Source organism: Erinaceus europaeus, chromosome 8, assembly GCF_950295315.1.
Source record: "Erinaceus europaeus chromosome 8, mEriEur2.1, whole genome shotgun sequence".
Taxonomy (NCBI): Eukaryota; Metazoa; Chordata; class Mammalia; order Eulipotyphla; family Erinaceidae; genus Erinaceus; species Erinaceus europaeus.
The window spans coordinates 22,904,715-22,930,682 of record NC_080169.1 but is presented as its reverse complement, the minus strand read 5'-3'; the positions used below and the strand labels follow the sequence as shown (position 1 = coordinate 22,930,682).

Genomic DNA, 25,968 nt, shown 5'->3' with positions numbered 1-25,968 from the left:
GCCTATCCTGATCACAATGAAGTTTGGTGGGGCCACCACAGATATTTCATTTGAATTGGTCCTTAGGATTGGCTCTCACACTGCTGACTATGCCATCTCTGATTCTGATCCTTCTTTCCTGTCCTAAGTAGCCAACTCCAAAGAATAAGTGGTCATTCTATGGGATGATCTTACTCATGGACAGAAGTTGAGATATAAGAACAGGAAGAGTAAACATGAAACAGAGCTTGGACAGGGTTTGGCGTATTGTGCTAAAGTAAAGGACACTGGGGTGGTGGTAGGTGGCTTTACGGTCCTGCTGTATGATGGTAGAGGAGAACCTTGGCTGGGGGTGAGTGATTTTCAGAAAATTGAGAAATTTTACACATGTATCGAGAACTATTTTTACTATAAACCATTAATCCTTCTATTAAACATACATACATACAAGAAAAAGAAAGCTTGGAGTCCAGTGCTCTTCAGCAAAACTCTTCCTATCTGGGTGTTTCTCCTCTAGTTTAGGAACTAGTAATGGAGGTAGTAGTGGGGGGAAAGGCTGAGTGATTGCCTTTTCATACTTCTCAGGCAAGAGATACTTATGCATTTCTGTTTTTCTTCTTCCCTCTCACCCTGACTCTTAAGATTTATGAAGAATCCAAGATGAATTTGGAGCAGGAGAGGCCATTCATCTGCAGTGCCCCAGGCTGTTCCCAGGTAAGTGTTAGGACTGGCAGGGAGACACTTTCTGACAAGGAAACAGCGGTCACTGGGCAGTTATGCCTGCTGTTGGTTTTCTCTACCAAGAAGTTGTCACAGTCTCTCATCATGATCACTACCTTCATCATCCTCATTCTTTTTATTTCCTCCTTTCAAAGGTTTGAATTACAGTCCCCCACAGGACCTAAAATATATTGGTCCTGGTCATTTGCACCCACGGCATTCCTCATTCCTCTGCTTACCAGATGAATCCTGCTGACCAGATGTCCAAAATTGTTATTTAAGAAAGGGGTGGGGTGGAGTGGAGGTGCCTGCTTTTGTTGTAGACAGTTGAATACTAAGCCTTTCTTGGTTTTCTGGTAAAATGGTTCACCTCAGAGACTGAGTTCTATTTTTGTCTTGTTTTCTCTTCGAGTAAAATAAATCTCTATGACTTGCCTAAAGCACAGTTTTTTCCCCATGTATTTAATCTTTAATAGAGGATGTTGGCTTGCTGTGCAAAGGCTGATCCTTTTTTCAGACTCTGATGACTCTCATCAAGTGGAATCATTGTGAAGATAAGATGAGATGCTTGTGCACAGTGTTTAATGTAGGATATTCACACAAGAATTGTTCAAGTATTACTACTACTGTCGAGCTACTGCTGCTATACTAGTAGGACTCCTTGCTTTGAAAGAAATTAGATTAACCCATCACTTAAAATCCAGTTGTATACTTTACTATTTAACTTTATCATGTTATACCCTAGACTTGAACTTCAACTTCTGAGTATTCCTATATTCCAGTCACTCCCATTCCAAGATTTTTATTTCAGGGGATATAGGCAAATCCAATGTGGGTAGGGACAGCTCCTTTCCCCAGTGCTTTCAGGTGATTTAAATCTCACTCTCTTGTCTGTAGTAGGACTGGCAACATTGTGGAGCAATGGCTAAGGGTCAGATGATAGGTGATGCCCATTGAAGACTCCTTTCATTCTAGCTACCCAGAGAGCTGGTAAAGGGCTCTTCTGGATGGATGATGCTTTGAAAACATGAGAAATTATTGCTGACATTCAGATACTCAGATCATTGGCTGAGAGACTAGCGTTCAATGTCTAGGTTCTGGCAGGTCCTTCAGAGGCTCTTATGTAAATATTGATTTGAATCCTATAGATAAGACAAATAGTAGAGAAAGTTATTTTGAATTTTAACTGGCAGGTTTTGGAAGTCATTTTGAAGCAGGTAAAACCCAGTTAGGGTCACATGGCATTGGAAAAATTCTACTATACTAGGACTCTCCATTGTGAATGCAAAAAAACTGCCTTACCTAAGGTAACTCCCACTTAATTTATTTAAAGAAAACTCTCAATAGTCAAAGGTAGTCAGATGCTAAGACCAGTTTGCTTTATTTTGGTTATGAAGATATATTAAACTTTATTCAATATGATTAATTCATCATGTTTTGGGGAAACCTACATTAGACTTCTTATGTAGACATGAAATCTGTAACTACAATGAGGACTTGATCAACCAATTAATGAATGACAATTTTCCATGAAGGAGAAAACATGAGCCTATTTGAAGAGTCTCACAGGGTGTTTTTGGCCTGGGTGATAGGGACTTTCTTAATGAGGGAACATCCAAAGGAATGAGATTCTCAAGAGATACGGCAAAGGCCAAAAAATTATTCAAGTTTGTCTCTCCCATGAGAACCTGAAGGAAAGCATATTTGAGGAGGGGGTTGTTAGCTATATTTAGTATTTAGATAAGTTAGGGAGAACTGAATATAGATCATTGACCATAGGGCAGAATTACCCAAGCTCAGTTCTATTAACATTTGGGGGGGCTGTCTTGTGCATTAGCAGCATCTTTGCCTTCTGCTCATCAGATCTCAGCACTACCTCAACCGTGGCAGCCAGAACTCTACTTCAGTATTCACCAAAGGTCCCTTCGGGAGCCAAACTGAGCCCCATTGTAAGTGACTTGCCCAGGATTTACATTTCAGTTTTAGCCTTGCTTTTTTTCTTATGTTTTTTTTTTTTTTTTATCCCTTCCATTTTGGAGATCATCTAATTGATGTAGTTGATCTATTTTATGTATTGCTATAAGCCATTTCTTTTTCTTTTTGGAATCAGGCAAAGTATAAATAAATAAATGCCACAGACATGTGGTCACTGGTGTCAGACACTACAGCTGGGACATTGAGCGTTCTGACCAGAAGCTGTTGGACTTGGCAGTTGGGTGCTTGCTTGTGACCTATGAGAGTGGGGTTGAGGAGAGAGCCAAGTTGTAAGGGATTAATGAGAGAGTGGGTGGTGCGGAAGTGGAGGTGGGCCGCATAGAGGACTCTTTCAGAGTGCTAGGGAGTGATGGGAAATAGAGTGATATAATGGTAGCCTGAGAAGGAAGCAGCTGAGGGAGGTTCTTTTTAAATTAAGCGCTAGACAGGCTGGACTTAGGTAAGAGCTAGGTGGAGTGAGAATACTGGCTGAATGACCACAACTGAAACGAAGAAAGTTTGGGGTGAAGAGGATCCTAAAGAGGAGGTGGGGTATATTCTTCTGAGACAGGAGGGACTAGAAACAGAAGCATTAAAATTGGACACATACAGTAGTGGTAATGAAGACTGAGGTGGGGGCTGGGTGGTAGTACACTTGATTGTAAACACATGTCACATTACTATGTGCAAAGACCCAGGTTCAAGGCCCTGCTCCCCACTTGCAAGGGGATGCTTCACAAGCAGGGTCTTTCTTTTCTTAAACTTTCTTTCTTTCTTCTCCCCCCCCCCCCTTTCTTTTTCTCTGCAGGTGTCTTTCTCTCACTAACTCCCCCTACTGGCTTAATTTCTCTCTGTTCTATCAAATAACATAGAAAGAAAAAAATAATAAAAGGAAAAGAAAATTGTTACCAGGAGCAGTAGATTTATAGTCCTGGTATTATTGAGCTCCAGCCTGACAGCAATAAACAAGAAAAAGTTTGAAGGGGTTGCATCTTTTTCTTCAAATTTTAAGTTAACATTGCTTTACAGTTTTGTAATATTTTGGGAGTATAGTTTCATGCCTATGCATTTGTGTTTCTTTTTTTATATTTATTTATTTTCCCTTTTGTTGCCCTTGATGCTTTATTGTTGTTGTTATTGTTGTAGTCATTGTTGGACAGGACAGAAAGAAATGGAGAGAGGAGGGGAAGACAGAGAGGGGGAGAGAAGGCTAGACACCTGCACACCTGCTTCACCTCTTGTGAAGGGACTTCCCTGCAGGTGGGGAGCCAGGGGCTCCAAACGGGATCCTTATGGTCCTTGAGCTTTGCGCCACCTGTGCTTAACCCACTGCACTACCGCCCAGCTCCCTGTATTTGTGTTTCTAAGGCTCACCACACCCTCTATTCTAGTTCTAGAAACATTACACTACAATGAACCCTCCCCATTTCTTAGATAGCCGCCAATTTCCGTGGGGTCTGAAAGTTAATTTTGATTATTATTTTTTCTTTTGAAAACTTGTTTGTTTTAGTTTACTTATGGAAAGTAGAGCATTTTCGGGTTAAGCGCAGGTGGTGCAAAGCGCAAGGACTGGAGTATGGATCCCAGTTTGAGTCGCCGGCTCCCCACCTGCAGGGGAGTCACTTCACAAGTGGTGAAGCAGGTCTGCAGGTGTCTATCTTTCTTTCCCCCTCTCTATCTTCCCCACCTCTCTCCATTTCTCTGTCCTATACAACCACAATGACATCAATAATAATAACTACAACAACAGCAACAAAAATAATAAGAGCAACAAAAGGGAATACAAATTTTTAAAAAAATGTAGAGCATTTTCAGTAACCTTAAATTTTTCATGGAAGAAAGGAGAAAAGATCATTTTCATAAGAAGGCTGAGTGGACTGAGGATACAATTGGATAGAAATGAGATTGAAGGATTTACATAGTTTCTTGGCTTTATATTGAAGTTCCTAACTTTCCTTTCTTATGCCCTGGTATGTTTAAAAGTAAAGATATATATATATATATCAGTGCCTCTGTTTAATGTGGAAATGTTTCTTTTTTTCCTGGCAAGCTATTAAAAGCTATGCACATCTTCCACTTGAAGAAGTAGAAGAAGGGGCTGGGTAGTTGTGCACCCAGTTGAGTGCAAAAATTACCATGTGCAAAGACCAGGGTTCAAGCCCTTACTCCCCACCTGCAAGGGATAAATTTACAGGTGTCTATATTTTTGTTTCCATTTCTACCTCCTCCTCTCCTCTCAAATTCTCTCTGCCCTATCAAAAAATAAAATAAAATAAAATAAAGGTGGGGGTGGACTATGGACTATGGGAGTATTGTATTCTCAGTGCTGACACCAAGTCCTAGTGATAACAACAAAAATATTAGAATTGAGAAAATATAGTAGTTGCCCAGTGATTCCAAATTACCTCTGGTTGGGTTTTAAGAAGTCACAGGATAGTCACTTGTGTTCATGGTATAGTTACTTTGACAATATCCTATAATTTGGAAACCTACATGGAGGAGAACTGATGGTGATATTGTAAAGGGGAGTAACTATGAATTCTCAGTACTTGCTCTGTGTTGAACATGATAAAAGCACGTTTCCTCATCATTAAAAAATTATTGTATCAGGAATTACCTATAATACCTAGGAGGCATTTGTGGAATTGAAATTAGACACATTCAGAAGTGCTAATAAAGATTGAGGTGGGGGTTGTTGTAGTTCCTTTGACATTAGCTTTGTCTTAGAAGTAAAAAAACAAAAAAACAAAACAAAACAAACAAAAACAGAAGCATGATTCTCTTATTCTTTCTGATCTCACAGTCCAGTGTTTATGTCTTTGATGCTTTACCCTCTGCATTAACCATGTTTAGAGTACTTCCCTCAGTTCTTCATTTGTTCCAGAATGCATGCACATTTTGGTTATTTAGAATTTGCTTTGCATAATCACCTACTTAAAAATGCATTTCATATTTTATCTCTTTTGGAGGGTAATTATAGTCAACAATGCAACATTATGGAAAACATTATTATTACTTAATAGCTATTCTGGCCAGTAATCTATTTTAGGTTGTTAATTTCCAGAGCCATAAATGAAATGAAGGGTATTACTGTATTACACACACACACACACACACACACACACACACACACACACACACACACACACACACACCACACACAGTCTCTCTCTGTGTTTTGAAAGAAAAACAGGCAAACTTAATCCATATCTCTAAACCAAACATGATAGTATCATATCACATATTTGATTCAGTCACTAAATCATGTTACAGATGTCCCAGAAACTAGATAGACTACCATTAAAAATCTACATGTCAATGTAAATCAAACTCCTATGTATTCAGAAATCTGGCAAAATTACCATGCTCTATAAATTCGATCCACTCCAATTTACATGATACTTCAAATGACAATATTTTTTTCAAACACCTACTTTTAGAGTACCTTATAAACTTCATCCCAGTGAATCCCCCCATTCTCATAACCTCAAGTCCATATCACTTGTAGAAAACACACACACACACACACACACACACTTTGGCCCTCTACATGCATACTTTCACTGATCCAAAGTTACTTTTTTATTCAGGTAAGGAAACAAAGAAGAGAGACTATAGAACTGGAACTTCCTTTGGCACCATAATACCTCTCATGTAGTGCTGGGCTTGAGCCTGGGCTACATGTATGGCAGAAAATGCACTCAACCCAGTGAGCTATCTTTTCAGCACTACCACAGTAGTAAAGTACTCCGAGTTTTCAGCTGCTTAAAACAACAAAGATTAATTTCAGTTGCCCACACATACACATAAGATTCTCAGGTTCTTCATGATCCTTCAAGAATCTGAAATGCCCCTCATAATGCTTCATAAATAGTTATTGAAGGGGCCTTCATTTTCAGTAGTATAAATAACCATTCTAAAGGAGAGGCAAGGTAAACTCTAGAGGGTCTTCTTCTAGGATTTAGATGCTCACATCTGGATTACTTTCATTCACTGACCCAAGAAGATCAGGCAATTCAGTCTAATATGACCAGAAATCAGACAGCTGAAAAATACTTGGGAGTAGCATTTTAAACAGCCATAATATCATCTCCTGAAGGTTAAAAACAAGGTGATGATTTACCATACCTTACAGAGCATCAAATACTGAAACCAACTAGTCATGTTACTATAAATCATATGTTTAATGATAACAAATCAGATAGTGAGTGTACAAGGTTTTCATAAACAGAAACATAAATGTCACAGTGTACATTCATAGATACATATGTCAGATAATTAAGTATGAAATGTAATTCTTTCCCAGAGCCTGACATGAATCAAAAAATTTTTTGCCAATCAGTGCATTTCTTATACTGTCAGTTAATCTACACATTATGCTATAATGTCTAGCATTCTTGTTATCTCTTAGACTTAATTTTATACTATTAAGTAGAATAGTAACTCCTAGAAGACAGTTCCAAATCGTTTTTGCAAACTCTGCTATTACTCAATGCTAATCTACTTTTCCACATTGAGTATTTTTTTTCTCATAATGTATTGGTAGAAATGACAAAATTTTAATTTTAACATGCTGTCATTGTTAATTATTTTTTTGTGATCATAAGAAAAAATTCATGTAAATGATGTACTTTTTTAAACAGCATATTTCTGGGAGTCGGGTTGTAGCGCAGCGGGTTAAGCGCAGGTGGCGCAAAGCACAAGGTTCGGCATAAGGATCCCGGTTCGAACCCCGGCTCCCCACCTGCAGGGGAGTCGCTTCACAGGCGGTGAAGCAGGTCTGCAGGTGTCTATCTTTCTCTTCTCTCTGTCTTCCCCTCCTCTCTCTATTTCTCTCTGTCCTATCCAACAACGACAACAACAATAACTACAACAATAAAACAACAAGGACAACAAAAGGGAATAAATAAATAAAATAAATATTTAAAAAATTAAAAATAAAAAAACAGCATATTTCTCTTGTATATACGATGGTAATGCTTTAAATACATTTTCATTTCATCTTTTAACTAAAAAACAAAAGTTAGTTACACTACAGACATAAATCTGTACTTCTCAAAAAAAATGTCTAAGTTACTGAGGGATTATTTCAATTAGTCATAGTCATGTACTATCTCCTTTGAAAGGAGTTCCCAGACCCCCCATCATACTGGAGGGAATGTACGTGTTACCATGTCCTTTCACCTGTTTCTCTCTACTTGAAAAAGTCAGCTCAGACTGGTGAAGCCCTTATGACCTGACACAAACAACTATAACTAAAAAGGGTTCCCTGGGAAGGTTTAGGTAGAGAATAAAAAGCAATCTCCTGTTCCAGCCCAATTTTCCTGCAACATAATTAAGCTACTGGTAAGATACACCAGAAATAATAATAAGTTTGAGTGGAATTCAAAGACTATCCAGGACATCTTCTTGAATATATGACCTATTGTCTTAACTATTCTGGCTTTCACACTTTTTCAAAACTGTTTATTGTTGTTTGCTTGCTTTGTTTCATTTGGTCATGTTTGCAAACTGAATAAATTGTTTCCTCTATGATGGTAAATACATATATCACACAACTGAATGCTTTTCCCTTCCCCTCCCCTTTCTTTTCTCTTTGTCTAACAGCACTTCCCAACAGAGGATCATCTGATGATTCATAGGCACAAGCATGAAATGACTTTGAAGTTTCCCTCAATAAAAACAGACAGTATGTTATCAGGTAAGGAGCCATTTGGCAAAGAGACATTTATTGTTGGCCCATTAGGTCACCTTCCAGGGGAAATTTGTTCTATTTGTGATAAAATTTTGTACCTTGAAAGTATACTTTGTTAAGATGTAGCAGAGAATTGAAATAATGATAAATAGTAAGTCAAATCAACTAACTTAGTATTCACTCAAGTAACTAAAGAGCTACAGAATCTCTTGAAGGCTACATCTTTTCACTTCTGAGAATGTAAAATGTTTACTACTATAAAGCTTGACTACATGCAAATGGTTTTTAAAATCACATGCTTCTCATCACTCAAGGGACACATATTTGAGCATCTAACTGTATTGAGTACTATGGTGAGGCCAAGATTGGTATGATTCTTGATTTTGTGGACTTCACCAAGTATTATGTATGTGAAAACTCCGCTAAAATTGAGGACCGCTCATGTATCCAATGCATATTGTAAGGACAAAATTCTATGTGACTTTAATAGAAGGAGCTCTCTTTCTGAACTGAAGTGGCTGGTAAAGACTGAATGAAGTGAATGTGTGCACACATAGAAAGTGCTTAGCAGGGGTGTGCAGAAACCACCACCACCACCACCATCAACTTGAATAGTGTGTGAACCAGGTTCTTTATTCAAGTCTTTTTTTTAAAATTTATTTTATTCCCTTTTGTGCTCTTGTTGTTTTATTGTTGTAGTTATTATTGATGTGGTAGTTGTTGGATAGGACAGAGAGAAATGGAGAGAGGAGGAAAGACAGAGAGGGGGAGAGAAAGATAGACACCTGCAGACCTGCTTCACTGCTTGTGAAGCGACTCCCCTGCAGGTGGGGAGCCAGGGACTCAAACTGGGATCCTTACGCAAGTCCTTGCGCTTCGTGCCACGGGCGCTTAACCCACTGCGCTACCTCCCGACTCCCATGAATCAGGTTCTAATATGGCCCCCATCACATTGAAGGAAGTTTCATTGTTGTGGTCTTTCAATCTCTCTTTCTGCCTCTATTTAAAACAGCATCATCATCGCTTAAATAATAGCAATTCTTTCCCATTTTGAGAGAGAGTGTGGTAAATTAGAAAGAATGCAGGACTAACAGTAAAGAGTCTTACCCCTAGACTGGATTCTGTCATCTCTTGTCACATGATCTTGAACAAGTTAGTGAGCTTTTGGGAATGGTTTTCTCTCCTGGTAATTTTTATAGGTCTATTATGAAAAGCCAAAGAGAAGATGTAAGTGGATAGTGTTTCATATACTCTATCAGAATATTTGAAGTATTTCTGGTTAACCATCTTAGACTAGAGATATTTTACCAAAGCCACTGTATTCTTGGCACTGTCAAAGAGATAATGTGCTTATGAACCTGTTTTTTTTATTTTATTTTTTCACCAGAGTAATCACTGGGGCTCCTTGTCTACATGATTTCTCTGCTCCTCACAAACTTCTTTGTTTCTTCTTTCTTTTTGTTTCTACATAGAGGGTGATAGGCATGAAGAAGAAGGCACTGCAGTACTACTCCACTCTTGTGAAAATTCCTCTGGACAGTGCTCCCATGTGGTGGCCAGGGGCTCTAACTGGCTTCCTGTGCCTGATACAGTGTATGGCTCTACCTGGTGAATTAGCTCCTGGTCCATGCCCCATGAACATGTTATAAATGATGCCAGGAGAAACACTGTTGATCCTGGCCAGACTGGCTCTTATGTATCACGATTTCCTTGACACTTAAGTTTTACAGGGGTTTCGATTATCACTCATTATTAAATCCTTTACAAACTTTGTCGGATAGGTTATTCTACCCATGTTTTGCTGATAGGAGGAGGGGTCCAGGAAGATGGAGAAGTTTCCCTTGACTCACAGGGGCAAGATGAGAGTTCTACATCCTGTCATGTGTGCTAACAGCTATACCTGGTGATGGTGATAGAGTTCTCCACACATCTCCACAACCTTTCTAGTGACTTGTTAATACTGTTGATTCTTTATGATTTGAAAGTTTTAAAAGCTGCCTCTTTACTTTTTTTTTTTTTTAATGGGACAGAAAGAAATTAAGAGGCTGGTAAAGATACAGCAAGAAAGAGAGATATCTGTAACCCTGCTTAACCAATTGTGAAGAATGCTACCTACAGGTAGGGTGCTAGGGCTTGAATCCAGGTGCTTGTGCATGGTAAAATGTGTGCTCACCTGACCATGACAAGTTCCTTTCCCTTTTCTTCAATCTTTAGCATCCCCAGCTCCCTCCACCCCTTTCTTTCTCTCCCTCCTTATGTTTGCTTTGGTTGAACTCACTGACTCTTAAGAAACAGCTGTATATTTCCTTAAGACTAGAAACAGAGATACAGAAACTCAAATGTGTGACAACAGTAAAAACCTGGAAGGATTTCTATGGTCGACTCTTTTGTTTTTATCAGTTATCATATTTTTTTCTTTGATGCAAACAGGATTCCTAAAGCAGAATGCCTGGGAGGAGTGTGGGAGGGGAGTGCTAGGAAGGGATAATTATATGGAAATAGTTTTACTTTTCAGCTAAGTAGCAGTTCAGTGTCTCTTAGGCAACCTGTTAAGAGAGCTCTAGCAGGAGCCCCATCTGAAGGTCTGGAAAAGTTGTTTCCAGACAACTTAGTTAACTAAAGACCTGTAAAATCTTCCATATATATTGGCTATAAATAGGTTTTTTTTTTTTTTTTTTTTAATATTTATTTTCCCTTCTGTTGCCCTTGTTGTTTAACATTGTTGTGGTTATTGATGTCATCGTTGTTGGATAGGACAGAGAGAAATGGAGAGAGGAGGGGAAGACAGAGAGTGGGGAAGAAAGACAGACACCTGCAGACCTGCTTCACCGCCTGTGAAGCGACTCCTCTGCAGGTGGGGAGCCGGGGGCTCGAACCGGGATCTTTACGCTGGTCCTTGCGTTTTGCGCCAGGTGCGCTTAACCCGCTGCGCTACCGCCCGACTCCCGCTATAAATAGGTTTTTGATTAAGCTGTTGTAGGTTTTCAGTTGTCCATACCAGGTAGGTCCTTGTTAGTTTGAGGCTGCCACAGCTGATAGTTGGCAGGACCAGGGGGAAAATTACTGAGAGAAAAGTCACTCTAATTTTTATTATGTCATGCTTGAAGTAAGAAGATGAAGAGAGAAATAAATAGGAGGAAAACAGCATGAACGATATAGTCATGGGAATGGAAGCGATATTTTCTTACGTGTGTTTTATTTTTTCTTTTAGCTGAAGCTGGTATGAAACTCAAAATGAAATTAAGTGCTAAAATTTTTAGCTTGCAACTTGTAGCCTTGTAACCTCAGAGGATATTCTCACTGGAATGAGATACAGAGCTATTCAGATCAACTCTGTATCTTATATTTACAGAACTGAGGATTACTATGAATGCTTTGTTAATGTTATCCACTCTGAATTACAATAGACTTCCTATTGATTACTTTTACTTTGCTCTTTTCTCACCCCCTGAAAATACTTCCACATAGTTTTGCCTTAACCCCCATTTCCGGTTTAGCATATCTAATTAAGATTGTAATGTGGCTGAAGCTTTATTAAACTATATTGCTTAGATTTAAACTTAACAAAAACTTTAGAATCAATATTTATTGCAATTTTATTTTTTCAGTACTATAAGTTTATCTTGTGGTCTGTTGTGAGTATGAATAATTTGATATAGTAACAATAAAATTAAAGTAATATAAATCAGATATTAAATCAACAAGCAGCATCAGAGCAAAAGTCTTCATGTCACTCTTAGAGCATACTTTTTAAGCAGCATTTAATTACCCCAAATTATATTTCAGGTAAATTGCAGTTTGAAAATCAGTTAAGAAAATAAAGGATAGATAGTAAGCATATTCATTATTCATTTCAGGATATCTAGTTAATCTATGTTTTTGAAAATCACTTCATTAGTTTCAAATATGTACTTAGTAAAGCTATTAAGATGTCACAGATAAACTCTTTAAGGATAAGTAGCAGAAGAGGTAAAATATATGAAATAATTTCATAACTTTGCCATAAAGTGCATTTTATTTAGGCCAGGTAGAAGTTATTAGCCAAAATGACTACAGATGGTTTTGGTATGCCATGAGGCAGGGTAATAAAAGTGAGAGTCATGATGTTTTAATAAGATTAGTTGGTTGTTATGGATCAGCAATAAACAAAGCCACTCATTCTAGAGAGACAACAACTCTCATGATTATAGACATGGTTTTTCTTTTCAGTTGTCCTCATCTTGATAGGTGATAATTTCATGGTGAGGGAGGCTGTGATGCTTAAGGGTTTTAAGTACTTGATTCAAACACAAGTTACAAAAATAATAGCAGTTATAGGACACACAATCTGTTGATCTGAACACTATAGTCAAATTTCAACGTTAGTGGAAAAGAGGATAGTATTTATCTATTTGTTTTTTAAAAATAGTAAAGATGCATTAGTTTGACTCAAGAATGCCAGGTTTTATATAATTCTATGATTTCTTCAGTTTCAGAAAAAAGTATAATCTGGACATTAAAATTAGACTAAAGTTACATATTTGGCCTATTTTAATGCTATTATGGTTAGGCACCAATGAATTCCCAAATGTTTCCCTGGCTAACATTCTCACCTCCACTCTTTACAGAGTTTCTAGAATCTGTGCAGAAAAGTAAAAGAATAATAAAATACACTGTCATTAGTAGCTGGACAAACAAGTGATATTTTGAGAGAACTGTGAGGAGAGTGTGGTAGAACAGTTGATCTAGAGATGATGAATTTTTTTTTCACAAAAGGAAGGAGGAAGTTGAAGGGTATTGCAGACCTTTCCTAAAAGATAAAATTCAATCAACATCTCAGATGAGAAGTCTTGGAAGGACGAATAGAAATTATGACAGTAAATCTCTAGTAATCCCACCATCAAGATTAATCCAATTATACCTGCCTAGAAGGAAGTAAGGGCAGTAATCACTGGGGAGAGAGGCTGAATTTACCCTTCACCAAGTGTTTGTCCAACAAATATGTATTGAGTACCTATTGTTGTAGGTGCTGAAGATATTGCACTGAACAAGAGGTGATGTTCCTCTTAATGAAATTCTCTACACTCTAGTGGGGTGGGGAAAGAGTGATAATAGGTCAGAAGTTCAGATAAGTAAGGAAGGAAATATCGGTAGTGAAAACTGCTGTTAACAAGATAGAACTTGACAGTATGATCCAAGTAGCCAATATGATGCCTAAAGGAGATTGGGAAAGACTTCTCTGCTTAGGTGGCATTTCAACTAAGACTTAATATGCTGCAGGTAGACTCAGGGGTTCTCTCTCCTTAACCCTTGAGTATAGTTGAACTGAAAATGGAAAACCCACAAGACCAGATAAAGCACAGCTGTGTATCTTCAGCCGGCATATGGAAAAAAGACTTTCCACATTCCATCTTCCTGACCACATTTGATATGAAATGCTGAACATAAAGATTAATATAGTTCTTTGAAATCCAACTATATCTTTGGTTTAGGACTAGATTTAAGTCTTATCTCTAGTTGCAGGCTCTACTTATAATTCTTACTATGGAGAAAGTAAGATTGTTACTCAATGAAGTGGAACATTTGTTACCAAAACATTGTTTATAATTAACTAATATCAGAACCCAAACTCATTGCTCATGAATACTTACTAGAAGTCCTACTTAATAATCAATAAGCATTTTAAGAGGGAAACCAGAGAAAATGTGACAGTTTTCATTCTGGATATTTTTTAATGAGCTTAAATACTAAAATAAGCAATTGCTTAAATACATGAATTATGTATGTATATGTGCCTGCATTACACACATAGATATACACATCTACATAGACATACACATACAACCCAGAACCCATGTTTACCTCCTATTCTTGGCAATTCTATTGATGGGACAATATCTAGTGACTTCTTAGTATATTAATTAAACATTTTTATAGAACAAAGGGTAGTGGCTCACATCAAAACTCACCATAACAGTAATAACCACATTAGTTGTCTTACTTTAAACCTGTAATTGTGACTCTTGATTTATAAAAATTATATTATTTCATCCTGGTTATATTTTTCATCTGAAGAAATAAAACTAAGATGATAAGTCCAAAGTCCCTGTCTGACTTTGATTTTCTTAGTGTATATCTAGATTTGGTGAGCACACATAATATTATTATCTATTGATTTTAGATTTATGTGTAGATAAACAATGCAATTATTTGATATATTATTACTATATATCTTTAATAGTTGTCAAAAAAGAAGATACACAGAAGTTTTTAGATTATACTGCCAGGTTATCATTTAGAAGAATGAAAGTTTTACTTTTAAATTAGGCAGACTTTCTTTTTTCCCACTGTGACAAATATAACTGACCATTGGGATTTGTAGGAGTTGTTAGTTTGTCATTTATAATTCTAACTGATTAAATAATCCAAAATTCAAATAGAATGTTGATAATAATTTTCCTGAATATTTGAGAGGTCTTGCTTTGAAATATTCTTGTACATATGAGAAACTGTATATAATTCCATTTGGAAACCAATCCCTCTTGACAGTATAAAATAATTCAGACAATTAGAGAAAAGTTAAAATCACCCAAGGTAATTTTAGTTTACATGACCATCAGGGACATGAATTTACTCCATCAGCACCCTTTTTACTGGCTTGGTCCTACAGTAATTTTAATTTGCCATCTGATTGCCATTGAAAGAATTATGGTAGCCCTTGTCTAATACTGAGTAGTTGTAGAACATATGCTTATTTAATTTAGCTCTAAATATGTGTTTTCTGGACACACATGTTGCCAGGGCTGTCCATATCAGGACATTTTCTAGTTCACTTTAGGAATTGTCAGGGCATACCTAGTCCATAGGTTCTCTCCTTGACAGCAAATGGATTCCAGCAGTGTGTAGGGGGATGTATCCCAACTCTTCATTGACCTGGATGCACCAGCTCTGGTGAATTTCTAAGCAGTCCACAGCTATTGGTTCAAAACCAGATTTGCCTTAACTTGTCCCATGCTAACACTGCTCTTGGGACAGATGCAGAGAAATAATAATGTTTATGTTTATGGAGAGTAAGCTCTTGCCTCTATTGTATATTCACATTCAGTGAAAGGCACATTTATTACAATGAAGCTTGTCAACAATTCCATAGAATTGTTAAGTTATTACTGATTATAGCTCTTATAAAAGATTATGTTTTTAAAATTTTAAATTCATTTCATATGAATTCTCTTAATTAGGATTTCATTAATATTTCAATAGGAACTAAGTAAAGATGTTTTAAAGAAACATTTGATGCAAATGTTGATGGGATAAATATAACTAAAATATAAATTATAACTAAGAAAATTGTATTTTCATAGGACCTCAAATCTTACTAAAATAGTTATGCTAATTCTAGTACTTTTCTCTATTGATCTGAAAGGTACTTTAGAGGAATTTAAGTCATATAGCTAATATTGGTTGAGTATGCATCATGTCTATAATAATGAAAAAATATTGCTTCAAAATTTTTCTGTAGTGGGGCAAAGTGGTTGTACACACAGTTGAATAGTTGAATACACATATCAGTCACCAAGCTTGCTAGTGTTCAGTCTCTCAGTCCCCATCTACAGGGGGAAAGCTTCATAAGCAGTGAAGCAGTGCTGCAGATGTCTTTTTATCATTCTCTATCTATACCTCCCCTCTCAATTTCTCTTTATTCTTTCAGATTAAAAGAAAGAAAAAATAAGAGGTAGCTAGCATATTGGTTATACAAAGGCTCTGTACCACCATAAACCAAAGCTGAACAGTGCTCTGGTAAAAAAAAAAAAAAAAAGAAAGAAAGAAAGAAAGGAAGAGAGAAAGGAAGAAAGAAAAGGAAAGGAAAGGTAAAGAACATTTGTTAGGAGTGGTGGATTCATTGTGTAGGCACTAAACCCTAAGCAATAACCCTGGCGGCAGTGGTTACTAATTCAAACTGGTTTTTCTTATTGGTGAGACTTATTTTATTACTAGCCACTGTCAATCAAGTATAAAAAAATTATACAATATTTTAATAATAGGGTAGTTGAGATTAATTTTGCTTAGTAAGTATTCTTATGTAGGATTCTTTTCTTGTGTAGGATGGGAACTGCACTTTTCATTTATTTTCTATTTATTTATTGGATTGAAATAGAAATTGAGAGGGAAAGGGTAAGAGAAGGAGAGAAAAAAGAGTGATAGAGATAGGTAGAGAGAGTGAGAGAGAGTGAACCCTGCAGCATTGCTTCACCACCTATGAAGCTTCCTCTGCAGGTAGGGATGGTGGGGGGGGGGAATGAGAGGGCTTGAACCCAGGTCCTTGTGCATTGTGATGTAAGTGCTCCACACCATCCTTTTCTTTAAATGGATGACTTGTAACCTTGCCTTTATCATTGGAAGGAATGAAATATAGACAACCATAACAACCTAGCTCTGATATTGAATAAGCTAGCAACCTATTATCAAATGTAGAGTAGACTAGACACTTTTGAAAGAAGAGTCAGGTTTCAGGTTTTAGCTTTGTGCTTGTAATTTAGACCTTGGAATAATCATATTTCTAGGGTTCAAGTGCTCAATGTTAGGCAGACTACAATCTGATTAGAAAACTTTGAGAGCTGCTTTTTCCCTCTTTCTAATATTTCGTGACATATACCTGTTTTCTTACCCAGATTTGGTGCAGAATTTCCTATTATATAGTGATGGATAAGTTCCTAGGATATAGTGGTGATAGTGTGGCTCTTTTCAAATTAGACAACCAAGTTTTAAAATATTTTTATTTTCTTTGGGACTAATCTATCCTGTTCAATTAGTAAAGACACTTCTAAGGATGTGTGAGGCCAATGGGAAAATTTGGTAATATTTCTTACATTGATCACAAGTATCTATGACTCTTGAAAATCTGATGTGCATGATAATAGGTGCACTCAACTAAGTGTGCTACCACCCAGCCTCATTCAGATTATATTTATAAGGAACTAAAACATAATAAAAACTAAGCTTTCTATTTCAGGAAAAGGAATTGAACAGGAAAGATAAGTCAAAATGCAGCTAAGATTACTGGGTTTCGGTCTATATCATACAATTCTAAGTGTGCCTTTTCAGTGTCTATAAAAACCAGTGACTCTAAACATAGCAGATTTTTCTAGAGTCACAGAATACATTTGACTTTATCAGAGAATTACTAATATTTATTTTAATGACACTTTATACAAACATTAATTATGAGCAGTACATACCAAGAAGATATTTTGGACCAGAGTATCTATAGTCAATGTCTGTTTTGTTACTATATGTCACAGTGCACTTGATTATTTTACAAGACATGTCAGTCTCTTTCCCTATACCTATTATCTTACAGCAGGTGAAATCTGAAAAGAAAAGGAGAGATCATGGTAATCAAATATGTATGATACAAAGGTAGTGCAGAGTGTTAAATGTGCTGGATTAAAAAATTAGTATTTGAAAAGGAATTGTCAATCTACCATCAAGAAATGTAATATGAGGAATTCAATAGGGATACTTGGAATAAGTTTGGTTAACAAGTCCCTAAAATAATCAGTGCTGTCCAAAAGCTTAGGAAAGATAAAGCTTGGAGATTATCTATGTAACAAAGGATAGGGGGTCTTTAAGTGAATTTGCAGAGCACTGTTATGTGATGCACATGTCAAAACAGCTGAAGTGATTTTTCAGCTGCATCAATGAAATTCAATTACATGACTTAATGCAAGAAGGGCTGTCCTGTTTACCTCTGCACAGGTCATGTCATGATATGTGCTGTGCCACACAGGTAGGTTCTGTGCCCCCTCCAAGATTGTATCTAATAGATTTTCTACAAGATTGTGGCATTCAAACTAGGATTTTCAAAAAACAATAAGATTATTTTGACTCAGGTCAAGCTCAGGCTCAAATGTTATTAATTTTTAGTTTATAATGAGATTTGTGGCTATTACTTTTTCTCATTTAAATGGTCTAGATGAGATGAAAGCTCTAAAAGAAAGATGAGAGGACATCCTTATATGACTGTATCAGCTTTGAGTTTTACTGGAACCAATCCTTATCAATTCTTGAAGTGTAACCTAAATGAATCTTAACTATTATCCACTGACATATAATATTGATGCATTGCTACTATTACTCAGAACCTAAGGAAATATTGCTGCTGTAGGTAAATTATACAAACATTTGAATCTAAATAAGGCATGGTTTTGTAAGGATTTTAATTTATACCCAACAAAGTGGCACATCTACTTCAGATCTAACTTTAGTAAGAATACATACTTGACGAGACATTTATGTGGCTGAGGAACTCAGCCCTTGTTTAAGCTGCTGATAGTTTCAGCTGTTGCTCTTTTTGAAGATTTGCACATTTCCTGGCTTACTTGGAACTGTAAGATGTGAGATCAAAGACTACTAGAGATCCTGTCTTAATTCTAATAAATGTTAAAACAAAAGTTAAGCTCTATTTTCTGGTTCTTGTTGAAACAGGAAGGAATAGCTAATTCACAAGAAGAAAATGAGTGAAAAAAGCATGAGCACTATGCATAATATATAGATATATGTATTTATTTAGCTGTTCTCTCTCAGTGTATCATATACCCTGTAAAATCACATTTGGTGACATCTTTGTGTCCTTGTCTTACACCTGCTCTGGGGATAGGAGAGAACCAGCTGTCTTTACTGCCATTGCTCCCCTTGTATAATAGTTTATTTATTTATTCTTCCTATTGCTACAGAGAGGCCTATGATAGACAGTTGTTATCCCTTCCTTGAGCATTTTGCTGACAAATGTGGATGTGTGCTTAGGTATGTGAACAACTATGGTTAAAAAAAGGACAGGAAATGCCTCTTACCTATGTCTGGGGCTTGGCTCCCTCAATTATCAACCCAAGTTCAATTTTATGGACCATTGCATGAAGTTAAGAGTTCAAGAGTCTGGTGAAGATGGTTGGAAATACTAGTTTCAAAACTGAAATTGTGACTCTCCACTTGAAATCTCCGACAAAAAAAAAAGAGGAATAAAAGATAAATTAAACCTGACAAACTAAATGCCTGATGATGGCAAGTGGTCTGATCATTTTTTTTGTGGTTGTACAATGGTTTTCTTATTTTCAATGTTATTTATTTCTGCTCTTTACATTAGTGATTTCTGTTATTCTGGTTGCTTTAGGGTTCCTTTGTTCTTCTTTTACATCTTTAAGGTGTGCAACCAGGCTGTTTATTTGTGTTTTTTCTTGTTTCCTAATGTGTGCTTGTATGGCTATGAACTTCCCTCTCAGAACTGCCTTAGTTGTGTCCTATTATTTTGATAGCTTGTGTTTTAATTTTCATTGATGTCTTCCTTTATTTCTTTTTTGACCTAGTAGTTGTTAAGTAGTGTACTGCTAAGTACACTACTTCACAGTTTGGGACTATTACTAATCTTTTGTTTACTATTACGTGTTAGTTTAATTCCACTGTGGTGTGAGAAGATGCTTGGAATGATTTCAGTGCTCTTGAATTTGCTAATGCTGTCTTTGTGGCCTAACATATGGTCTGTCCTTGAGAATGACCTATGTGGACTTGCGTAAAATGTGTATTCCAGTTCCTTGGGATGAATGACTCTGGAAATGTTCATTAGTTCTACTTTATCTATCTCCTCATTTAGCTCCCTCATGTCTTTATTGATTTTCTGCCTGGATGACCTGTCAAGTTGAGAGAGTGGGGTGCTGAAGTCCCTTACTATGACTGTGTTGCTGTTAATATATTTCTGTAGCTCTTTCAGTAGGTGCTTGATGTATTTAGATGGCTTCTCATTGGGTGCATAGATATTAACAGTTGTTAAATCCTCTGGTTGACTGATCCTCTGAGCATTAAGTAATGTCCATCCCTATATTTTAAAATTTTATTTATTTTAATGTCTATCATGTCAGACATGAGAATAGCTGTTACTGCCCTTTTTTGTGGGCCATTATCTTGTATGATAGTTTTCCATCCTTTCACTTTGAGTTTGTGTTTGTCTTGTTGAGTTAGGTGGGTTTCCTATAGACAGTACATCACTGGGTTGGGTTTTCTGATACATTTTCCTACTTTGTGCTTTTTAATTGGTGAATTGAGGCCATTAACATTTACTGATATCATAGATTGAAGATGTTTCAATGCCATTATTGTAGATTTTTAGAATGTTGTGATATACGGCATATTTATGATGGTCTGACTGTTTATAGATCTTTCAGAACCTCTTTCAGGGAAGGCTTAGTTTTAGTTATTGTTTCAACTGTTGCTTGTCTAAGAAGGTTTTGGTGCCTCCATATAGTCTAAATGATAGTCTAGCAGGATACAGTAGCCTTGGTTGAAAACCTTTCTCATTGAGCACTTGATAGATATATTGCCATTCTCTTCCGGCCTGTAGTGTTTGTGTGGAGAAGTCTGCTGCTAATCTTATGGGTTTTCTTCTGTAGGTTACTCTTTATTTTTCTCTTGCAGTCTTCAGGATCCTTTCTTTATCCTCATTGCTTTCCATTCTAAATATGATGTGTCTTGGTGTCTTTTTTTTTTTAAATTTATTCTCTTTTGTTGCCCTTGTTTTATTGTTGTAGTTATTATTGCTGCTGTTGATGTCATCATTGTTGGATTGGACAGAGAGGAATGGAAAGAGGAAGGGAAGACAGTGTAGGAGGAGAGAAAGATAGACACCTGCAGACCTGCTTCACTGCTTGTGAAGTGACCCCCCTGCAGGTGATGAGCCAGGGGCTCGAACCAGGTTCCTTACTCTGGTCTTTGCGCTTTGCACCATCTGTACTTATCCTGCTGTGCTAGTACCCGATGATGTCTTTAAGTCTGGGTTACTTTTGTTTGGGACCTTCTGGTCTTCTTTAACCTTTATGTCTTTGATGTTGTCTACACTAGAGAAGTTCTCAGCCATTATGTCCTGAAGAATGCTTTCTTCCTCTCCCTCTCTTTCTTCCTTTGGTAAGCCAATAATGCATATATTATTTCTTTTTAAGTCAATCTCTCTTGTTGTTTTCAATATCTCTTAATCTCTTTTTGAGATCTCTTACTTCTTTTTTAGTTGTCTTTAATTCATCTTTGATCTTGCTAATTCTGTCTTCAGCCTCACTTATTCCATTCTCTCTCCCCTCTCCTGTTTTCTGGAGTTCATCTTTTGTTACCTTGTTCTGATACTGTTTTAGCTTGTTCAACTAGTTGTGTTCTTAGCTCAGTTATTTCAGCTTTCAACTCTCTAATAGCCTTGAGATAATTAGTGTTTTCTTCCAAAGTCTCATTTGTTGTTTCTTCATTTCTGATGACAATTCTTTCAAACTCTTTACTCAGTCTTATGGCTATTTCCTTAATAAGTATTTGGATGTTGACCTCATTATTTTGTGGTTCTACCTTTAGGTGCTTTTAGCTGGACTCTTGTCCTGGTTCATTTCTCCAATATTTCTTCTTGTTGGTTTAATCATTTTATATTGTATTTTATGAAGTCCCTCTCTCAGTACTTTTCAAATTACTGATCACTCTTGCCTGGATTTACTTGTGTCTAAGTAAGATACTTAAAGAGTTCACAGTTGTGGAAATTAACAGTTGTTTCAATATTATTTCAGTCCCTGAGTGAGAGCATAGAGGCTGTTAAAACCTCTTTTGTTATTTGTCTTCCCTGTAGGCTATGGGACCCTGAGGGCTTTTAACCTCTAAGTAGGCTTTTTAGCTTAATCACTCACTCTTGACAGAGAGAGAGAGAGAGAGAGAGAGAGAGATAGCACAGTGGTTATGCAAAGAGACTCTCACACTCCAAGGATCCAAAGCTTCAGGCTCAATTCAGCTTCTCTGACAAGCCAAGCAGCACTGTGGGGCTTGTGAGTTTCTAAACAAGTTCGTTTGTTGTCTGTAGATTCTTTGGCAATTAATCACCATGTTCTCATCAGGAGAGCAGTGTGGAATGGCTCCCATTATAATGTCCCACTGCTATCCCACCAGGGTTTAGCTCTTCTGCTGAGTTTCCTGGTCAGTTCTCTGTTCTCAGATGTCAGCACAGGGCCACCTTCCTGGTGCTCCAGCTTGAGGGTATTGGCAATGGAAACTCTCAGTTGCATTTAGTGAGTCTTAGAGAGTTTTCTCCTCCTTTCAGCAATATTTTTGTTGGTAATACAGATTGGAGTTTGTACCTCACCTGGTAAACTACCAGACTTAACCAGCCTCTCAATCTCTCCTTACACTCCTCCCTGTCCACAAGCCACAGGTACTTGCATTCACGGGTGGTTTGGTGGGTTCCTGAAGTTGTTCTAGTCCTGCCTTGTTGTGGTCCCAGGTGATCTCCTTTGGTATGCCTAGTTGGGATAGGAGAAGAAAGACAGTTGCTGCTGCTCCATAGCCCTGCCTCTGGAAAACATTTAGCTGTACTTTAAGTGATCATAAATCTTGTTGACCATATGATTTTAAAGGTTAATTAATTATTAAAGTGATTTTAGGACTCAAAGGATCATGTAACTATAGTGCTTTATTTGAGAGATGAGGAATATTAAGTGCAGGAAATATAATTGATTTCCCTATAATTTGTGCTGTTTTCAAATCTAGGCTGCTCTCACTATCTTTTACACACACACACACACACACACACACACACACACACACACACACACACCATAGTCTTTCCAACATAGAAGGAAAGCCTGGACAAAGCAAGCTATTTGACAGTAAGAGAATTTAGTAGTGATATTATGGTTTTAGATTGTTTGTCCTTGTACTGTGCACTTAACTCACTTCTCTACTTGCTAAATAATATGCACCCTGCTTACCCCATAAGATCTTGTAGGGTCTAGATTCTGCACAACATTGGTGGAAAATATTTGTAACTGCAAAGTGCACAGATATAAACAGTATCCTTTATAGGCACACAGTACATAATTGTTACATGTACACACTGGAATCATAGATGTATATGAGTATATTTTAACAAATTGGTATACTTTACTAAAGAGAGGTACAACTCCACACAATTCCCACCACCAGAAATCCGTATTCCATCCTCTCCCCTGATAGCTTTCCTATTTTTCTTTATCCCTCTGGGACTATGACCCAGGGTCATTATGGGGTACAGAAGGTGGAAGGTCTGGCTTCTGTAATTGCTTCTCCACTGAACATGGGTGTTGGCAGATTGATCCATACTCCCATCCTGTCTCTCTCTTTCCCTAGCGGGGCGCGGTTATGGGGAAGTGGGGCTCAAGGACATGTTGGTGGTGGTGTCTGCCCAGGGAAGTTTTGTCGGCATCATGCTAGCATCTGGAACCTGGTGGCTGAAAAATGAATTAACATATCAAGCCAAACAAATTGTTGACTAATCATGAACCTAAAGGCTGGAATAGTGCAGATGAAGAGTTGGGGGTCTCTGTTTTGTAGATAGATAGTAAGCCCATTTTAATTATGTTCCAAAGGGCCCATGACTATCCTAGTTTTATTTTTCTTCCCTGAGCCTGACTTATGATATGCAGGTGGATCCAAGTTATTGTCTGGGGAGATGTTGTCATGGCTGGAAAAAGGATCAGAAATCTGGACCAGGGAAGAGAGTATTTCTCAAACATGGGAAAGGTTTATAAATACTGTTGACTGTAAACCATATTGATTTGTATTGATCTGGGACCCATATTCAGCTTAGGAGCCTATGTGACCTCTGCATCCCTGTAGATCTGAGCTCACATTATGTGGTAATGAGTAGAAATGTTCCAAGCTGCCCCAATTTCAGGACCCATCTTCCTCAGGTGGAACATAGTGTATGTTGTCCAGCCTCCCTTTGTGGGATGGAACATTCTCTACCATCGTGGATCCAAGTTGAAGGCAATTTCCTATGAGGGCTCACAAAGGGGTCTATTATGCCATTCCTGATAGAGATAACTGGCAACAATGGAGAGAGGGATACTAGATACTTTTTTTTTTATAAAGTCCAATCTATGTCTTTTATGTATAATATTTGGTTTATGGTCATCTATTGTAGATTTTTGAAATACTTCAAAAAGGATTAAGTCTTTTAGATATTATGGGGATGGGGATCTGCTACATTAGAACCCAAGTCAGCCCTCCTTTGGGTGATTAAGAGGTAGCAACACCCCCCCCCCCTTCATGGGAAATTAAAAGACATTTTATCCTGAAGGGTTAATTAAATGTGAGTACCAGCCCATTTTAAGCCTCCTAAATATTAACCTATTCTTTGCATTTCAACAGACTATTCTCTTTTTGACTTGAAAAAGTAAATACAATTCTTGTTTCTTAACATAAAGGAATTTACAAAGAGTAGAGGAATGTCTTAACTCATTTCAAGTTGGGAACACTCTAAATTCGACTAATGGTGATAACTTAGAAATCTGGCAAGTATAAACTTTAAGTATGAATGTATGTCAAGTAAGACAAGTGCCAAAATCAATTTAACGATGTTTTCCATAGTACAAGTAGCACTGAGGCTTTGATTATAACTCTGGTATCACCACATCTACATGGGAAATCTTATAAGACACTTAGTCACCCAAGGCTTCAGATTTCACTTGTGAAATATTTTCCACAGATTGTCTTCTCTCAATTATCCTTCTAGTTCTTGTGTCTTCTTTTTCTCAGAAAGGAGCAGTTTATATAGTTTTATTCACATAAACTTATGTTCATCACTATCAAGAAAGATAGTTATTCTGAATGACAACAAAGGCATAATTCTACCCTCCTTACTTATAGGTTTGTATGTTATCTAGAGTCCAGAAAATAGAATGAAAATATTTTTGTAAACTGAAAATACTATAGAAATATAATGCTTCAAAAACTGACTTCAGCTTTTCTAGTTATCTCAACTTTATGTATGATGTTTTGAATATTTTATTTCATATGAGATAGCTTCACATGAGAGAAGGAGATAAAGTGTGTGAATGTGCATGCTTGTGAGCTATACAGAAACAGGAAGAAGCCAGAGGACCAGAGATAGAACCAAGAGTCTCAGGTTTGCAAGTCCTGTACTCTGATGGCTACGCTATTAATCAGTAACTAGTAAGATTTTTAAATAACTAAGAGTATGAAGGAAAATTTGTCCTATTTGAAGAGCATTCTTAGAACACTAATTTTCCTATAGCAAAGAAAATAAAATCACTACTTATATGTCAAAATAATGGAAGTTGAAGATGTCTGACTTAGAACTTTATATCATTTTTCCATGACTTTCTATAAGAAATAGAATTGCTGGATTTTCCTTCTTCATTAAAAAAAAAAAAAGAAAGAAAGAAAAGAATTGTAGGGCCAGGTGGTGGGTCACCTGGTTAAGTGCACAGGTTACAATGTGCAAGGACCTGGGTTCAGGTCCCTGGTCCCCACCTGCAGGGGGAAAGCTTCACGAGTGGTGAAGTAGGGCTGCTCTGTCTCTTTCTCTCTATATCTCCCTCTGCCCCTGTCAATTTCTGTCTCTATCCAATAATAAATAAATTAAAATATTAGAAAGAAAATAAACCCATCCTTGCACAGGGATTTCCAATTAAAAAAAAAAAGAATTACTTATTTTTTTTGACATAAATATTTACAAGGTCTTTTTTCCCCTCCTATCTTCCTGAAATCAAACTTGGCATTGACTCAGCAATTTTTGTCTAAAACTTTTTTTTTCCAGTTTAAAAAAGTCATTC

At 37.0% G+C, this 25,968-nt stretch overlaps 1 protein-coding gene across 5 annotated transcripts in view; it reads left to right on the top strand.

Annotated features, from left to right (window-relative positions):
* Window positions 1–25,968, top strand: part of CREB5 (cAMP responsive element binding protein 5) — a 502,318-nt gene that overhangs the window by 88,702 nt on the left and 387,648 nt on the right. For all 5 annotated transcript variants that reach the window (XM_060196043.1, XM_060196042.1, XM_060196040.1 and 2 more), the window contains 2 exons: window positions 622–693; window positions 8,281–8,374. In XM_060196043.1, coding sequence (XP_060052026.1) covers window positions 640–693; window positions 8,281–8,374 — 148 coding nt within the window. In that variant the 5' untranslated portion in view covers window positions 622–639. The remainder of the gene's footprint in view (window positions 1–621; window positions 694–8,280; window positions 8,375–25,968) is intronic.